Consider the following 20,476-nt stretch of genomic DNA (forward strand, 5'->3'; position numbering starts at 1 on the left):
TAACATTGCTATTTACGTTTTGAAGTCATTCTAGGTATAGGTCGTGTATTTTTTTTTTTACATTTATTTCTTAAAGGATGCTGAAGTCTGTAAATTCCCATGGCAACGGTCACGCATCAGCTGGTTTGTTCTCGCATTGATTTTTTCTAAATACATTGTTATCACCAACAAATTCTTCACACCAGTTTAACAAAAATTAATATTTGCTTTTATTATCAATTATGAAAATGAACAGGCACCTATTACACAAGCTTGAACATCCCAGAACATGTTTTCCCAAATATAAATAAACCCTCATCAACCTGCAAACTAGGGAGTCCAAACCAAAAATAAAAGGAAAATAAAAATAAAAGATGACCATGTAACCTTTTCTCCTGCACCTTCTGGCTGTTTTTACTTTCACAACAGCACGATGGTGCTCGACTTGTAATGTATTTTGAAGTTAGATATATTTGACTTAGTGATGTGCTGTGGTCTTCAATAAAAAAGCTAAAAATCCCAGATGGAAAATTCAAGTTTCTTATCAGTTTCATTTAGGAATATAAATTACACTTTAAAGAGTGCGGTATATGGTAAGATTCACGCCTGTCCCTTTGCAAATAAAAGCTCAAAAATGCATGCAATTCCACTGGAAACTACTTATTTTTGTAGTATGGTTTGTTGCCGACTGTATATATTCTAATTAAAGACAGGCTAACTGTTTACAATAAATGCATCATCCCAATAATTAAACATACTGTATACACACACACAATAGCTCGACATGTTATTTTACAACATAAGTCTCCTTTGGTGAAAATATAGTTAAAACATCTGATAGTTATCTATTTTTTTTTACAGGCGTTCTTTATTGAAAAAAGTACCTGAGCCATAACTCTGACCAGGCAGAATTACAAAGCCTTGTCTTTATTATATATGTAAAGACATTTTGTCACGCTCTACCGTTGCAGAAAGATTTTAAATTAAATACAACACATGAAAATAATATATTATATATGTATGTTTTTAAAAATAAAAGTCAACCGTCCAATCCCCTTTAAAACAGTACAAAAAAGGTGAAATCCATACATTTTAGAAGCATGTCAAAGCGTCAAAACAGAAAAAAATGAAAGCAACATTCTTTAAAATGGAAGAGGCCCCTGCTCATGTCTAAGGCTGGATACTATCCCAGTGGAGCTAAACATGAGTATAGTTTGACCTAATGCCACGCTGGCTTTGCTAGACCAGTAATTAAAACCAATGAGTGGGGTCTGCTTACAGTGTTGGGAATGATGTACTCTCACAGTGCATAAAATAGATGGTCGGGTCCTTTCTAGACATCCATTAGTTCAGGATAACTCCTTTGTAGGCCCAAGCATGCGTCCATCGGTTGGTGATTATTGCACAACACAAGGACTTTCAACTGCATCCACACGCGCACACAAAAAGGAACAATTCTAAAAACAGGAAATACACAAAAAATCCACCTGACGTACTGCATTACTATTGTTTGGCCAGGAAAAGAATCCATCTTGGGTGCATCTAAACGTTCCACGGGTTACCATTCTTGGCTATTACCGACTAAAACATGCATCAAGCTGCCCGGCAGGGGAGGTGGGTGCAATCAAGAGCCTCCAGCGTATGGTGTCCATTGTTCCAGTCATAGGTCAGAGTTCAGAGACTGAATGATTAAAAAGTGCTTCACGTAGATCAGTAGGACTCCTCTCTTCTGTGACGTATTACAAACTTTGTGCATTAGCAAGTATCATCTGTGAAGGCAATAACAAACGCTGATGTTAAAAGGCACACTCCTTTCAAACTCTCAATTTAATCGACCTGTGGGAATATTTACTTACCGTGATACCACCATTTTGTCTTCTTTGGGTTTTTGTTACACGTTCTTACGTAAAAGGAGTTGTCAGGTGGTCGTCTCTGCAGGAAAAGCACATGCTTTACACATCGCACACAGCAGGTAATTAATCTAACTCTAAATAGAGATGGACATCATAAATCAATGTGGATTCTACTGTGTGAAAACTACCAGCAGAGGGTGCTGTAAATTAAGGGCCAATACATTTTCTGTAGCCATAACAGGACTCTCCATCCATTTTCTACCGCTTATTCCCTTCGGGGTCGCGCGGGGCGCTGGAGCCTATCTCAGCTACAATCGGGTGGGAGGCGAGGTACACCCTGGACAAGTTGCCACCTCATCGCAGGGCCAACACAGATAGACAGACAACATTCACTCACACACATTAGGGACCATTTAGTGTTGCCAATCAACCTATTCCCAGGTGCATGTCTTTGGAGGTGGGAGGAAGCCGGAGTACCCGTAGGGAACCCACGCAGTCATGGGGAGAACATGCAAACTCCACAGAGAAAGATCCCGAGCCCGGGATTGAACCCAGGACTACTCAGGACCTTTGTATTGTGAGGCAGACGCACTAACCCCTCTACCACCGTGCTGCCTCATAACAGCACTCTTCCTTTTACAATACCTTGCTAATATTTAAATAGTATTATTGTCATGTCAATCTTTTACTTAAAACATTATTGGAGTAAATGTTTAGTTTTTCTAGCCTTTACATTAAGGATGTTCCGATCAGAGTTTTTATGCTGCCGATTATACCAATCATACATGAGTGAAATCCTCCAATGCCAATACCAATCACATGTATTAACTGTAAAGTACTAAATGTATTTATGGTGAGTGCTATTGACAGTTTAACAATATCAACACAATATTTTAAATAGTTCTTTATTCTCTTTTATCACTTAAAATTGTTTGAGCAAAACACAGTCAATAGTACACAATAACTAAGCAAAAGCAAAAACTATTTACTATTAATTTACTCATTTAGAGCCTTAGGGTTTTGTCTTCCTGTGTCCAGGGAGTTAACCCACGAGTTTGTAAACATTAAAAACAAATTATGACTTGGATAAAAATAAAAATAGACATAATCACGCTAGTATCGATCATATACTGATACTAACCCTGGTGTTGACTGTGACAATGCTGACACACCAATGCTTACATTATCCTCAAACTCTTATTAATTTACTTGTTAATTACGGCTTACTTTCCAGCTGTGGTTCCATCTACACTTCTTACACTAGAGATGCGCGGATAGGCAATTATGTCATCCGCAACCGCATCAGAAAGTCGTCAACCATCCGCCATCCACCCGATGTAACGTTTGATCAGAGCTGCACCCGCCCGCCATCCGCCCGCACCCGCCCGTTGTTATATATCTAATATAGACGATGCAAGGCATTAGTGAGGCATACCTGCCAACTACTCCGGTTTTCCCGTAATTCGTACGGTTTTCATCAACCTATTCCGGGTTACGGTTGCAGTGATAAAAAATACGGTTTTTCATTAATTAAAAAAAAAAAAGGGTGAAAACTACGCGAATTGCACCTTGTGCAGACAAGATTTTTCGATCGGACACGGAGGAATTAGCGATGTAAAAGACCACGTTGGGACAAAAAAAACACAAGTCTAATGCCGTTGCTAGCGATACAAGTGGAAAACTTTCAACGTTTTTCGTCGCCCAAACAGATTCTTTGGATGTGATAAATGCCGAAGTTTTATTTACGGAGGCAATAATTGAGCATGGACTTCCAATCGCACTGGCTGATCACATGGGACAGTTAAATGTTTGTAATGCAACCTTTAAAAATCATTACGCGGTGATCGCGGTCCCAAAAATAAACTTTTCTTGCATGATAATGTCCAGAAAAATTCGCTTTATATTACTATAGAGTCCTTTTAACGAATGAGTTTGATGATTTATCACAAACCTTAAATGAAAGAAGTCCTTTGTTCTCCTGCACCATGCATGCGCTTTGGCCTTGCTTCGTGTTTGGTGCGCAATCCTGTCGGCTGTATTTCACAGCACGACATACTGTTAAGTGTTTATACTATTTATGCTTTCAAGTCCAAGTTGAAGAAATCTTGTTAAATGTTGACAGCATAACTACCAAAATACAGAAGTATGTCCTTAATATTTTTGCAGTGCTATTTCTGTTGAAAAGTTCAAATGATTACATTAGAGATGTGATGTGCCACTTTTCAAGTGTCTGATGGCTTAAATTAATTTTCATTAATTTTTCATATTTTGAATTCTTTTGAAAGGCTTACAAAAAAAACTACATTTGAATTGTAATTCCATGCTATTGACAGGACTATTAATTTTAATGAAGTTAGCTTACCATGTTTACAGTATGATAATTGTGATAGAAATGTGAATTTCAGGCACAGAATATTTTTTACAATTGAACAAGGCAGTAGATTATACAAGCTTGGACAGAAAGTTAATAATGACACCAATTTTTTTTTTTAATGGAATTGTTTAGTACTGTTTTACCATTTGTTTACTGTAAAAAGTGTTTATACTGTTTATACTTTCAATTAACAAATTGAAGTCTTGTGAAAGGTTGACAGGATAACTGGCATTAACTGTCAAAATAATTTCAAACTATTGAAGTTAGCTTACAGAATAAACATGCCAATCAACCCATATGATTTTTGCTGTAATATTTTTGTTTTGAAAATTCACTGTGACTGATAGAAAAGTGATGGTTTTAGCAACATTTTAACCTGTCTGAATGCTAATAATCATTTTGCGTCAGGGGGCGAAGCCCTGAACCCTCCACCAGGACTTTGTCCTGGACCTACCGGGGCCTGCGGCCCTTGGACCCTGGCTACTAGGTTTTTCTGATTTCAAAAGTTGGCAGGAATGGTGAGGTTATAAAGCTTTTGCCTGTTAAAGAAAGGAGACTGATCCAATGCAGCACAGACTTTCGCGTGCCACGCTGTCATGACCCAGACGCACACCAGTGCGCAATCATATGGGAGCCGCGCTGAGCGCACCTCCAAGCGCATCTCGCTGCCGGCGACGGCCGGGTATGGGCCCGACGCTCCAGCGCCATCCATTTTCAGGGCTAGTTGATTCGGCAGGTGGGTTGTTACACACTCCTTAGCGGGTTCCGACTTCCATGGCCACCGTCCTGCTCTCTATATCAACCAGGGTGAGCCCCACCCCTTTCGTGAGCGCACTGCGCGCGGAGTGACCCCTGTTACGCGCCCCAGGCAACAGGGGTGGCGGGCAGGTAGGCTGCGCGGGCGGAGCGCGCGGAGTGACCCCTGTTACGAGCCCCCGGCCATGGGGGTGGCGGGCAGGTAAGCTGCTTACCTGCTGCGCGTGACGCCGGCCGCGGCGAAGGCGGACGAGGCGGGGTGTCGGTGCGGTGGGCGCGGTAGTGACCCTGGACGTGCGTCGGGCCCTTCTCGCGGATCGCCTCAGCTACGGCTGCCGGTGGGGCCCTCTCGGGGGAGGGGGCCTCGGTCCCGGACCCCGCCGAGGCGTCCCTTCTCCGCTCCGTAAAGGTGTCCATCTCTTTTCTTTTTTTTTCTTCTGTTGTGGCATATGCAGCAGGTGCCTGCTCGTTTTTCGTATGTGGGTAACAACATTTAACTATGTATATATATTTCCGAATTGGTTTAACTGCCACCCGCCTGAATCTATTTAAAATCTAATTTTTTTTTATTTCAATCGCCCGACCCGACCCGCGGATAAAATCTAATTTTTTTAAATTTCATCCGCCCGATCCGCGGATAATCCGCGGACTACGCGGTTGTGCCCGCAAACCGCGCATCTCTACTAAGCACCTATTTTCTTGGTGTTTAAAGTTAGCTAAGCGGTTAGTTTAGCTATTAGCTCAAGTGATGTTACTTGATAATGGTAGTTAAGCTACTAAGAAAGTTTATTTTCTGTAATGGAGGTGATTATTACTAGCTTAGGGGAGCAGCTACACACTGTGTATGGAGACACACAATAAGCTTGTCAGTTGGGTGACTAACTATAGTTAGTGTTCAACAGGGGCAGGGGCGTCGTGATCGGCATTAATTGACAATAGCGATCACATACTTGTTCACAAAAATCGTCCGATAATGATCAGTGGCAAACCGATCGCCACATCCTTAATTTACATCTAATATAAACTGACCTAAAAATAACATTATTTTCCCGAGGAAAAAAAAGTCTAAAAAGACAAGTTGTGTTATATTCTGGCTCTTACAAATGCAAACCAAAAAACTTTTCATCAGGGGATACAGAGCCTTTTGTCCGGTCACACACACACACACACACACACACACACACACACACACACACACACACACACACACACACACACACACACACACACACACACACACACACACACACACACACACACACACACACACACACACACACACACACACACACACACACACACACACACACACACACACACACACACACACACACACACACACACACACACACACACACCTTATTAGGAGACATTGCAGCTGTGACTCAGTGTTTGATTTTGTTATATATAATATATATATATATATTTTTTTTAAAATATAATATAATATACATACAGTATATATATATATGTATATTTATTATTGTTGTTATTTATTTATTTATTTTTAAATCGGTTTTGAAAGAGTGGTTTTCTTATATTTTTGTCAATATGGTAAATCATCTGTTCTAATGCCCATCCTTAAATACACATCTCCCTTTCTTATAGGTTCCTTACCTTTTCTTTGCAGCTGGACAACATGCTAATAATGCTAAGACAGACAGATTGCACTGAGAGGGCTGGGGACCAGTCTTCCGTCAGGATGGACAGACAAATGTGACCGTTGCTATACACATGTGGGTGGACAGGTATATTCTCCCCTGTGAACATTACCTGCAACAGTGACACATAATAATGAAGCAATTTTTACATTTTAAATCAATCCAAACCTTTCAATTGAAATTCTCTGCATTTTTCTAGATGATAATTTTTAAGACCCTTAAATGGAAAAACAAAGACTAACTCCCAGCAAAAAAGACAACTATGACAACTTAAAATTTGTATGATTTAGGGAACATCAGGGTGCATAAATCAATTGTTTGACATGCAAACTGCTTAAATAAACCAAGTCTTGTGTTTTTGGACCTGGAGTGGCCACCTCAAATAACCTTACATCCCAATGTTGTCCAGGGGAATGGGACCAACAAAGTATATAAAAAGCTAATAAAATAAATACCAGGTCGGGAAATAAGGCACTGATCGGTCAAGGCAAATATAGTATTTCAAAACCAAACACTGGTTTTATTTGTTGGCAAAGGTAACTATGCATGACATATGATGTGAGGCAGTGGCTGATTCAACTCATTAATTTATCATTGTTTTGTGGCAGCAAATTATGTCAGTTAACCTCATTGCAAAGAAAAGTGCACAGACTTGTCCTATTTATTGTTCCATTTGTGTTTACATGTTATTCTTATATGTAATATTGTGTCTGTATTGTTAAAATGTTGTACACATTAAAGTCACCCAGAGCCTTTTGTAGTTTTATTGTGCACAAACTTATTTTTGACAAGGAAAAATTCAAAATGGTGATCTCATTGTCCAAAGCATGAAGATATGGCACCACACAAGCCAAATGAAATAAAAAGTTTACATACAGTATTTCAGAATAATTTATGTAAATTTGAAATATTCTGATCCAATCTAACTCCTACCAAGGATTGTTTCCCCAATAGAAACAAGTTAGCAACAGTTAACTTCTAAAAAGTAAATACAAGTCATCCCTCGCCACATTGCGCTTCAAATGCCATTTCACCACATCGCAGTTTTTGTGTATTTTAAAGCATATTTTACTTTTTTTAATCCTAAATTAAGCATTTCTAAACACAAACATTGCTAAATCAACTTAAATACCAATACTACAGTAGCATTAAACACGAGAGGAAATCAAACCAACCGGAGTGCTTGTTAAGTATCATTGCCACTGATTGGCTCAGCACTGGCAGCATAGCTATATTGGATTAAAGTGGAGTGTAAAGATGATTAAAGAGTGTTATTTCATGTCAACAATCGATCATACACTGATTAGGGACGTAACGATAAAAGGTATTACTGATAACCGCGGTGAAACTCCTGATGGTTAGTATTACCTTTTTAAATTAAAATGATGAAAAAAGTGTGACTTACAACTGCACTTTGATAAACTCACTGACTTGCGCCAGCTTACTTGCTTAAATGCTCACATGAAAACAAGAGAGTTTAACACCTCTCCCCATTAAGGAACAACATACCCAATCCAAATGTATATGAACACATTGTGTCTGAGCAACTAAAACATTCTATTGTGTACATTGAACCTACAAGCTTTGTTTATTTGTAACACACTGATCGTTATATACTCAGAGATACGAGACAAGGTTTTTGTTTTTTTACAGTGAGTTCAATAACCGCTGAAATGCCCGCCAGAAATAAACATTTGTTAAGTTCTTTTCATTTAAATACATATTTAAGTGCTACAATACAAACCAATATTTAAAACAATAAAAGTTTAGTCATTAAAACAGCCAAAACAAGACCAACACACTATCGGTAAAGCATAGGAAACACAAGACATGGAAAATAGTGAATTTTCTAACAGGGTGTCTATTTGTTTTAGTTATAAAAAAAAAATAACTTGGTCAAAATATTTCAGTGTGTATAAGTAGTTTTTGAGCACATTCAATAATATCGTGACCATTATAACCACAATAATTTTGGTCACAATAACGATAATGACTAATTCATATCGTTAAATCCCTAACTAAGAAACATACAAAGTAATACCGTTATCCTATTTACTGTTGAATTGTCTAATTTTAGGTGGCCGTGTTAAGATCATTGCACTAATCCTTTCCAACACGGCTTCATTGCATTCATTTGTCATTCCCGGCTCCTAATTCCTTTCATAATGGATGTTAAATGATGCCAGTGTTTGGAGAGAAATGTGATGCTTGTTTGAAGACAGTAAAAAAAAGGGGTACAGTGCTTACCTGAGGTGAATCAAATGGATATCGACTACTAAATTTGAAGAGCAGCTGAAATTTTTCTCCTTCGTACAATGTGCCGGGGGCTCCCTCCATGTCCACAATCCACCTGGAGAAAGACACAGCATTAAATAATATATGGTAAGTTTGAGTAGCACTGTAAACACAAATGTGTTCGTCAAGTGATGACCAAAGATTATTTTCCTATTATTTAACTTCAGCCAATTACATGAATAGGAAGTGTATGCTCATAGTATAAGGCTCTAAGGAGACATAAAAAGGGGTCATTGATGGAAGCATGATAATCTCTGACCTAATTTCTTTCAGGAGAGTGAAGATGATAGGACACCAAGAACTTGTGGCTGTTTGGGTTTAAGGCCTCAGGGCTTTTTCTGATGTGTACAAGCATTCAGGCCATACGGCATCAGATCAGGGCTTCACTTGGAGATGACTAATCATTCTCAAATGCTTTGAAAGTAGCTCCAGGAAGTTAAAGCTATTGCGCTGTAGTCAGCATGTCTGTGCGTTATGCCTCAGCAACACAGGACACAAACACTGTGTACAGTGGAAACTTCTAATACCTTACTTGTCATTCAACTGTTCACACACATTTTGGTGTAAAATTAAAGTACACCTTTAAAATCCCCACAAAACATCCATCCATCCATTTTCTACCGCTTATTCCCTTCGAGGTCGCGGGGGGTGCTGGAGCCTATCTCAGCTAAAAACATAACAACTGGATTTTGAACCTATAGTGTGCATGATGGTACGGGACATTACAATATCTTGTGAGACTTCCATAGATGTCTGTATAAAGTAGGTCTACTTCAAACAACGTTGTCTTCTTTATACTACAAACTAGTTCGGGATTGAATCAACAGTGCCTCTGCTGGTGGTAGCCAGGTAGTGATTTTAATTTAGCCTTGACTAATGCGATTAGGTGGCGACTTGTCCAGAGTGTAGACTGCCTTTCGCCCAAGTGCAGCTGGTATAGGCTCCAACCCCCCCTGAACCCGAGAGGGACAAACTGTAAAAAATGGATGGATAATGCTGAATCCATTATATTGCCTATTCCTAGTTACTGCAAATAATTAGGTGATTATTTTATGTAAATGAGCAACACAGTAGGCTACATTCATCTCTGTCCTGTCCTGGCTACAACATTACTCGGTCAATAATTAGACAAAATTAAACATTGGAAAGTAAACAGCGTTTATCAAGTTATTCGTTTTGCTTCCTGAAATCATATTTTAATCATTACTCATCATCTTCAACATAACTGTCTGTAGTTTAAAAAAATAATAATGGCAACTATGGATATATAAACTACTCATTTTTGTTTTGTTTATTATATTTCACTGGACATTGCATTACATTAAAATTGTCAGTCCAGTGAAGCAAATAATAGGACAAGGACAAAGTGAGCATATATTCCAAGTAGGAGTTGCGTTGTTTGCTTGACTCCTTGCATCAGCTTCTAAAGCCAAGCCATCTGCTCGATCATACTGTAAACTGAAAAACAATGTCAGTGTTCTTTAAACAAGGCTGGGAAAAAAAGGGCACCTTATCTCTGTCGCACACAAACCCACAATGCGAGCATTTTTAAGTTTGTGTAAAATAATTATCTTGCTCTTCTGGCTGGGAGAAAAAATAAAACATAAGACCCGGGAGAGAGGGAAATTCCTGCTTAAGGTCAACCCTGGCTGCTCAAAAGTGTCAATGATCAGGGTTGACACACCCAACCGAACCATCTCAAGCCCGGGATGCACGTTCAACAGGGAAGCCAGCAAAACTGGTTGGAATACTTTGACAGTCGCACAAAACATTTCGAGTCTGACTGAGATGTCGTCACGGAATAAACTCCAAAGCTTAAAAATAACTTACTAGGGAAACTGAAAAAAAAAACTGAATTTATCTTGTGAACCTGTGAGTGTCATTTAACGGCCTATTACTGACACACATTGAAGGAACACTAAAAGTCAGACTGCAATGCCAACTTTTAAATATTTGATAAGGAAGAGACTGGTAATATACTCCATCAGAGTCACTTGAGAAGTTGAAACACTGCCAATTCATCCTACCTGAGATTACAATTCATTTTATTCGTTATTGCCACAACTTCATTTTACAGATGTTCACAGACATGCCAAGTGCCATAACTAATTAAAACATTAGATTTCAGAAGAGCTGCACAAAGATGTATAAAAAAACAAAACAAACACTATCGATTAACTTGATGATTCTTCTTACTCATTCCTCCTTATTCTCACTGCCCAATTAATTGACGTGAGTCTTTCAATTAGTTTATATTACTGAAGTGCCCGGTCAACTATCCCTGCAGGACCTCCCATAAATAATGCCAAAAAGAAATGAGCCTGACCCAACTAAAAACATTATTTCTTAACAACGTACATGGATACAAAAAGAGAAAAACAGGTTTTATTTTATATTTTTTAAATGAGTGGCCATTGACCAAGCGTATTACATAGCTTGATTTACATTTTCATCAGTATGGAGTTTAAATAATTCATACACACAGTCCTGTTTACAATGCACTCCTAAGTGGTTTTGTATGTACCGGTACATACAAGAGTAGATTTTTTTAATCAAAATGCCATTTTAATCGGTTCTCAACACCAAAAAATATTAACACACCACATTGCATTGCAAATAATTCTAGTTGTCCATGCAGAAAAATATATGAAATGCCAGGTTAAATGGATAAATATTTAACATTGCAGTGTTTCCCCCAGAAAATGTTTTAGTTAAAGGGGAACATTATCACCAGACCTATGTAAGCGTCAATATATACCTTGATGTTGCAGAAAAAAGACCATATATTTTTTTAACTGATTTTCGAACTCTAAATGGGTGAATTTTGGCGAATTAAACGCCTTTCTATTATTCGCTCTCGGAGCGATGATGTCACGTTGTGACGTCACATCGGTAAGCAATCCGCCATTTTCTCAAACACATTACAAACACCGAGTCAAATCAGCTCTGTAATTTTCCGTTTTTTCGACTGTTTTCCATACCTTGGAGACATCATGCCTCGTCGGTGTGTTGTCGGAGGGTGTAACAACACGAACAGGGACGGATTCAAGTTGCACCAGTGGCCCAAAGATGCGAAAGTGGCAAGAAATTGGACGTTTGTTCCGCACACTTTACCGACGAAAGCTATGCTACGACAGAGATGGCAAGAATGTGTGGATATCCTGCGACACTCAAAGCAGATGCATTTCCAACTGGACTGGACAGATCAGCTTTCAGGAAAAAAGAGCGGATGAGGGTATGTCTACAGAATATATTAATTGATGAAAACTGGGCTGTCTGCACTCTCAAAGTGCATGTTGTTGCCAAATGTATTTCATATGCTGTAAACCTAGTTCAGTTGTTAGTTTCCTTTAATGCCAAACAAACACATACCAATCGTTGGTTAGAAGGCGATCGCCAAATTCGTCCTCGCTTTCTCCCGTGTCGCTGGCTGTCGTGTCGTTTTCGTCGGTTTCGCTTGCATACGGTTCAAACTGATATCGTTCAATAGCTTCAGTTTCTTCTTCAATTTCGTTTTCGCTACCTGCGTCCACACTACAACCATCCGTTACAATACATGCGTAATCTGTTGAATCGCTTAAGCCGCTGAAATCCGAGTCTGAATCCGAGCTAATGTCGCTATACCTTGCTGTTCTAACCGCCATGTTTGTTTGTATTGGCATAACTGTGTGACGTCACAGGAAAATGGACGGGTGTATATAACGATGGTTAAAATCAGGCACTTTGAAGCTTTTTTTAGGGATATTGCGTGATGAGTAAAATTTGGAAAAAAACTTCGAAAAATAAAATAAGCCACTGGGAACTGATTTTTAATGGTTTTAACCCTTCTGAAATTGTGATAATGTTCCCCTTTAAGGTGGTGACTCTCAAGGGGGAGGGGACCAGGGAAGGGGGTGGGTGAGTGTAAGGATCGTTGTAACTCAGCCTGTCGCCATCACGTCTCCACCTCCACCCGCTCCATTTGCAGAATGGCGATATACGATGTACATTATCTCGATATTTTTTCCGTAAAGTAAAAACAAAACAGTCCTAGTTACCTGAGATACTAAGTACGTCATTATTATGACTTAGTAATTTTTACTAAGTCAAAATAATGACAAAATAATGACTTACAAAGTCAAATTAATGACTTACTGTACGTAAGCGTTTGCAATAAGCGTTTGAAAAAAAAAAAGAGTTCAAAGTGGGACCCCATGCTGACATATGTTCGACTCATCATGCTTAATTTATTACAGCATTTGGGAACCCTGTAGTTGATTTTTATAATGTAAATTTTATATTTTCATCAACATGTGATAGAAGGGACCCTGCCATTCAAAAATAGGCTGCTACATTACTAATGATTAATGTAACTATAGCTGAAAAAATAGTACAATAGCAATAGGAGAGGGCCCTGCGATGAGGTGGCGACTTGTCCAGGGTGTACCCCGCCTTCCGCCCGATTGTAGCTGAGATAGGCTCCAGCGCCCCCCGCGACCCCGAAGGGAATAAGCGGTAGAAAATGGATGGATGGGCAATAGGAGAGACTATTCATCCCTGAATACCATAGAGTTCATGTAGGCTTTATGATGCAGTTACATTATTATATCAACATCAGAGACAGAAACTCTTCATTTAACATGTCCTTTTTTGCTGCTTCAACACAGAAAAAGGTAGTGAAATAACTTAGTTGTTAACTGTAGGTCAATAATGCTTGTCTCTCTCAGACAGACAGGGCTTTGCTGTCCGTAACACACACACACACACACACACACACAGCAGTGAGCTAATGTTACGCTAAAAGCTAATTAGCCATCACCTCAAGGACTGCGAGCGAGCTGAGCTGCCGCTTATGTTTCTAGAACGTCAACGGGCTCATAGTGATGTAGTAGTAGTGGTTGACTTGGAAGTGTTTATTATAATTTGGGGAGAGTCCGCTGCATTATGCTTACCTGCTAAACACCTTTCTGCTCACCCCACCGCAGGAGCACTGACTCCATGCGCTCTAAATATGCACTGCTGATTGGCTGTTACATGCGCTCTGAATACGCACTGCTGATTGGCTGTTACATGCGCTCTGAATACGCACTACTGATTGGCTGTTACATGCGCTCTGAATACGCACTGCTGATTGGCTTTACCGCTTTGCGTGTAACCAATCATATGGTTCTGTAGGTGGGACAATGCTAGGTGCTGCAGAGACATACTGACAGAGGCAGAGGCAGCTTGTTAAGACTTTAGTTTAGGCGGTGGCTCTTTGTTGTTAAGGCGGCCGCCTTAACAACAAAGCGCTGCGTGAAACCCTGCATTGCTTTTACCTTAACTGAAAACTCTTGTTGGCAAAGACTGCCATTAAAGGACAGATGTACTTTGCTACGAATTATTTCTTGAATTCAATAGTGTTTTATTACTTTCTTTATCCGAGTGCTGGTACTTGTAACTTTCTTCGGCCCCATGGTGGCTTTTTTTTGCAGTCATACGTGTTTGTTACATACAATGTCTTCCTGTATGATATCTGAGGCAAAAATGTGCATTGAAAACCATGTAGTCCAAATTGGGGCATACCAAAACTGAGATTACCACTGTATTTTGGCACTTTTCACAACGACAGATCTTGACCATAATTACATCACTGGCTTGATTACCATTTGGCATAAGGAACTATGTTTGCCGATAAATGCTAGCAAAACAACCTAGCAGTCGCCAAGGACTGTGCGTCAAAGGTGTTGACTAACAGTCGAAATGGGCAAAAACAATGGCAGTGTAACTGAGAAAAAGAAATCCACCACATAGATTGTTAAAATGCTCAGATTGGGGAGAAACGCAGATAAAAACTAATCAGGAAAGACAACAATTGTATCCATAAACATGAATAAGAATCAGATAGTGCTAACTTTGGGAATTTTTGTTTACTATTTCTTATTAGTTCTTTTAAAAGGAATTTTTTTGTAGTTATTCTTTTTTTTTTTTTTTTTTACATTTTATGTCCTTCATGTGTTCTGTGTACATTTTGAGTCATCTAAGTATTAAAGCATAATACAGACTAATGTGTCATAGGAACGCAACTAATTCTTAAACCGGGGACAACCTGTATACATATTCGGGATGTAAAGGTAAAAAAATCCTCAATACCATGACATGTGATGTATCAAGCGAAAACTTGGACGGTGTAGTTTTTTCTGGCACTTTTGTGTATTGACTGGTCTGAAAATAAACTACATCTCCTCGAATTCTCAGTGTACTGCGGGACCGGCAAGGTGGGTTCATGGGACGCCGTGAAGAGGAGAAGAGGAAGCATGCAGGAGAAGTGTGTTCATAGTTGATAAAAGGAATTGTTTCATCAAAATCTGTCCATAACGTTGTGACTTATGCTGCTAACAAACAGACAGACAAACCCCGGCAAAAACATAACCTCTTTGGCGCAGGAAAAAAAAAAGTCTGCCTTACTGTAAAGCAAAGCATGTCACCTTCGTCTCGAGCATCGACAGAGCCGTCACGGCGCGGAGAGAAAGCGCCCAGTGGGAGCGTGGCCACTACTTGATAATATTTGAAGCCAGAGAGGCTAAAATCAGTTTGTGAGGTATCAACATTATTACAAGTTAAAGGGGAACTGCACTTTTTTGGGAATTTTGCCTATCATTCACAATCATTATGAGAGACAAGAACACACGTCTTTTTTTTAACGATTTTAAAGATGATAAAAAATGCTTGAAAGATGTAGCTATGGGAGTCACTGTTGTAACCTTCAAATCCCTCTAAAACAATTTCAAAACCCTCCAACGTTTTATATACACAGTGCAAGTATAATGTAGTAACAGACACGTTCATAACAATATGTAATCTTCAATATTTACCGTATTTTGATCATTTTAATCATTTCCGGGACTTGGATTTTTTTCCGCGCATTGATTTTTGTTTCCACGTCTGACTTCTGGCAACATGTGTTCCTACTTCGGGACTCAAACACAAGTGTGTTTTCTAAACATGGCAGACTTGGTAACAGACAACGAAGACAACTATTTTTGGACAAAGGAGGATTTACAACCTTATACTTTTGAAGCTAAATATACTGCTGTTTATAGAAGCGAGTGAGTGAGACGTTGGAGCAGACCGAAGACGATTTTGACACTATAAATATGGAACTTCGAGCCAAGCTATTTTAACTACAATGGATTGCTTACCCAAAATCAACAGGAAACGTCCCCGGCCAGCTGGACATGTCGACCGAGTGGGTCACTTTAATATCGATCATGATACACGCAGCACGCCATGCGTGTTAGTACAACTACAGTACATACGATGTCTGCCTAGCTCAGCTGTGTGAAAACAAAAGATGAAATGTGGGCTAATACTTTACAGATACTGTAATATGATTGTTCATGTTTTCTGTCAGTGCAAATTAGTGTTGTATCGCAGTGTTGTGCATTACAAACTCAAAAGCGTTTCTTGTTGTTGGAGAAGCTAGCTTATCTCTTGCTATCTATCGCTACCTTATCCTGCTCAGTGGCCTTGTGGTTAAGAGTGTCCGCCCTGAGATCGGTAGGTTGTGAGTTCAAACCCCGGTCGAGTCATACCAAAGACTATAAAATGGGACCCATTACCTCCCTGCTTGGCACTCAGCATCAAGGGTTGGAATACCGGGTTAAATCACCAAAAATGATTTCCGAGCACGGCCACCGCTGCTGCTCACTGCTCCCCTCACCTTCTAGGGGGTTGAACAAGGGGATAGGTCAAATGCAGAGGGTAATTTCACCACACCTAGTGTGTGGTACTTTATCAGTGGCACTTAATCAGTGGTACTCTTGCCGTAGTTTAGCTTTTACAGCTAATATCGAAGCACGCCGATGTGTTACTACGATATAAAGAGTTCCTCAGTGTTCGCTCTTACAATAACAATGACGCTACAGCTTGATTATTAAACAGGTTATGGAACATAATTTAAATCTTGTTGACAAGTTTTTGAATGCTTTTTAAAGTGATTTAGAGGTAGAATTGTTTGCTCCCATTATCTACATTGCTAGCCACCGAGAACAAACCTAGGTTAGAAAGCGAAAAAAAAAAAAAAGGTGTCTCTCTCATAATGATTTTGAACGATAGGCAAAATTCCCAAAAAGTTCAGGTCCCCTTTAAATTGTCATCTGGGAAACAGCATTTTGCAAACATATATTTAAAAAAAAATTCCACTTAAGAAGTAAAAGTTGAAAGACACTAAAGTGAACATTATTGTTTTAAACTTGTTACACTGAATGTTTACGTTGTCAGTTTAAAGACACGCAATGTTTTTTTTATATATATTTGCTTGAAACAGAGGATTTTTCCGCACAAATTTTTGCACTTAATATACATGTTTGTAGTAATAAATATAATGATACATGTTTATGTTCAATTACAGTAACTGTGTTTACCTAAACATTCCTGCCACTTCATTTTACAGATTATGATTTTTTTTTAACCAAGCCTTTTATTTTGGGACAAAACCCCAATAATAAATGTACTGTGGCCTTAATACGGTCACAATATCGTACTGTGAGATTTTGATACTGTTACCTCACTAATACACTTTTTTTTTTAAATAAACAGAATCGAGATCTAATTTCTAATTGTGATTACCCCTGAATCGCTCAGCCCTAGAATTAAGAGTGTAAAAATGACAAGGGTACTTACTGTGTTATGGTGTTCTGTACACTTTTCTCATTAAGCGTCATTCCTGGGGGTGGATCGTTTTGCAGGGCTAATAATTCCTTTTGTAGCCTTTTCTGTTATGGGCAAACAGTATAGTATTAGACATTATTAAATAAAAAACAAAACCCCATTCAAATTGTGCCATTCTTCATTTTAAACAACCAAGACACAAATCCCACTCTTCTTGACACTTTGGCAAAGAGTAATGACATTAAAGTAGTTTTAATGAGCCAGAAACGAGGGATTTGTTTTACTACTATCCCTAGGTTTTGCCATTGTAGCAACTGATTACAAGGTTTGTCTACGTGATACATACAACATGAATATCGTAATAGATGAATGCACACATACAAGCATTGCCATGAGTGTGTATCCTGGTGTTTATTCGACTGTGTCCTTTATGGTCAACTCTTTTGATGATGAAGCGATGCACCTGTTCAGCTCAAGAGGATACTGGAACAGGTCGCCTCACAAGCTAACTCAACAGAGCAGCAGAAGGAATATACACTGAAATTAGAGGTGTGGCATTATATTTGCTGTGGTATCAGAGTGTTAGCAAAGAGACGACATCGTCGGCCATTAGTATTTTGAGCAAGGGCTAACTGGTTTGTCCGCTAGCCTTCGGTGTTGGTGAGGATGTGCTAACGTTGGTAGTAATGCTAGCAGCAACCGCCACAGTCTACAGTTTAGGTCGACATGTCACCGCGTTCACACAGACGTCACGGAGGCTTCGGACAAAAGGCGTTGAGTCGATGACGCCGTGACTTAAATAGAGGCCAAAAGCCTGTGGACCAGAGTGGGTACATGGTCAACTTAGCGGCGGCTGTCATTTGTGCTCTTACCTGCATCGACGCCATGATGGAAGCCCCTCCCGCCACCACGCAACAGCGCGCAGTAATGTTAAGGTCGGTGACGTCACGTAGTCATGTGACCGGACAAGTTGTTTTCATACAAGGCGACACAAGGCTGTCAATTGTCGCCAGAGAATACTCATTTAAACCTTCAAAATTTACACCGGTTGTGTGCAGTTATTTAAAAAATATGAAACTACAGAAATATTTCTACAACTATAGTCCTTTTATATATTTGTATTTTCGGGAGGGGGCTTAGCTTCTGTTTTAATTCGCACGAGCTGAACTTTTTTTAATTAGAATTTTAATTAGGCATATATTATTGTCTTTCTCTCAAAATATTTGGACTTTTTATATTATATAAAAATGCATTTAATTATTTGTGGAATAAACCATTATGCAGCAATAAAATACATTAAAGTCCAATCGTGAGGTAATTTCACAGTAATTGTTTCTAACTTTCATTATTTAACACATTTCATAATTAACTCTCATTATGTTGAAATTATAGCATATATTTGAACAGATTTAAAATTAATCTACTTTTCCAGAGAGATTTTCTTCCAGAGGTGGGACCAAGTCATTGTTTTGCAAGTCACAAGTAAGTCTCAAGTCTTTGCCCTCGAGTCCGAGTCAAGTCCCGAGTCAAGACAGGCAAGCCCCGAGTCAAGTCCAAAGTCAAGACTGGAAAGTCTCAAGTCAAGTCCTAAGTCCTGCATTTTGAGTTTCGAGTCCTTTTCAAGTCCTTTTAACCACAGACTAATATATTAACACAGATTGTGTATGCTTTTCAAACGCTGTATTTATTTATTAAAACAAGTGCATTTTAAATTGCAGGAAAGAGAATTGTGCTGACATTGCACTTTATAATAGCACTATTAACCAGTCATTTTAAACATTAACTCATTCCTTTACAGAACAAACACATTGAAAAATAAAGTGCAAATGTACTTATTTGTACAAAAGTGTTAACATTGAAAAAACATGACATACGTGAACATAACAAAAAAGTTGTACTTTTTATATGTCAGGGCCCTATGCTGCATTGCATTTGCAAAAGACCAAATTAGCCAAGAGTCTGTCAGTCATTTGTGCACGATGGGGGCGTAGTATGATGCCACCATGGCTGAAAACTCGCTCCACTGGAGCACTGGAGGCAGGCACTGCCAAGACTCTCATGGCCACTCGGAACAGTGAAGGAAGAGTCTTCATGTTCAATGCCCAGAACAAAAGGGGGGAGAGAGTTGTTTTGGGTTGGTGCACTACTTGTAAGTGTATCTTGTGTTTTTTATGTTGATTTAATTAAAAAAAGAAAAAAATATATATATATATTTCTTGTGCGGCCCGATACCAATCGATCCACGGCCCGGTGGTTGGGGACCACTGAGGTAAACAACCAACAGTATGTCAGAAAGCTAGCTAAAACGGTACACATATTCATAATATAGTATACATTTTAACTGACCTTTATTTTACTATTTTTGTCTTTTTTTAGGTGGCTAAAATACGCGGTGCTGCTGACCGCCGTCTAACGTTAAGTGTGATATATTGACTAACGTAACCCTGCTTAAAAAAAATCACTGAACAAAAAGTATGAATAAGGTAGTGGACTGCAACAGATTCCCGTGTTTGCAATAACGTTATAACGTTAGCAGTGAGTTTACAGCCTCACTGATTTAACTACACAGCAAATAAAAGTCACGTTACTTAGCCAATAAACGTTATCTTACATTCAAAACTTACCCTTCTTTGTGCAACTTCAAATGCCGGACGAAGTTGGAAGTTGTTGCCTCTCCATCAGTAATTTTCGAACCGCATGTGTTGCATACTGCAAACCGTTTTGTGTTGACCACCTCGTAATTTTTATACCCAAACAAAATTATTTTAGGTATCATTTTTTGTTCACTGGCGGTGTGGTTTGGACATGTCTTCTTCGTTGGTTGTCCTGCAATTTGATTGGATGAATGCTGTGTGATGAAAACAAAGTAGATCTAATTTGATTGGCTGTTGTACACCAGCTGACACACGCAAAGCTGATAGACAAGT

General features: G+C 39.1%; 1 protein-coding gene across 2 annotated transcripts; it reads right to left on the reverse strand.

The window, feature by feature from the left end:
* Window positions 1-185: 185 nt before the first annotated feature.
* On the reverse strand, window positions 186-18,484 carry ube2wb (ubiquitin conjugating enzyme E2 Wb). 2 transcript variants are annotated; one of them, XM_061965650.2, is made up of 6 exons: window positions 18,422-18,484; window positions 17,562-17,653; window positions 8,871-8,973; window positions 6,580-6,735; window positions 1,836-1,911; window positions 186-1,748 (listed from the first exon to the last, which is right to left on the reverse strand). In XM_061965650.2, exons 1-6 carry the CDS (start codon window positions 18,434-18,436, stop codon window positions 1,735-1,737), a joined length of 456 nt encoding a protein of 151 aa, XP_061821634.1. In that variant the 5' UTR covers window positions 18,437-18,484; the 3' UTR covers window positions 186-1,734. The 2 variants fall into 2 exon arrangements, with proteins under 2 accessions (XP_061821634.1, XP_061821635.1); XM_061965651.2 differs by lacking the exon at window positions 18,422-18,484 and adding an exon at window positions 17,931-18,197.
* Between the last annotated feature and the right edge of the window lie 1,992 nt (window positions 18,485-20,476).

This window comes from Nerophis lumbriciformis, linkage group LG07 (genome assembly GCF_033978685.3).
Source record: "Nerophis lumbriciformis linkage group LG07, RoL_Nlum_v2.1, whole genome shotgun sequence".
Classification (NCBI taxonomy): domain Eukaryota; kingdom Metazoa; phylum Chordata; class Actinopteri; order Syngnathiformes; family Syngnathidae; genus Nerophis; species Nerophis lumbriciformis.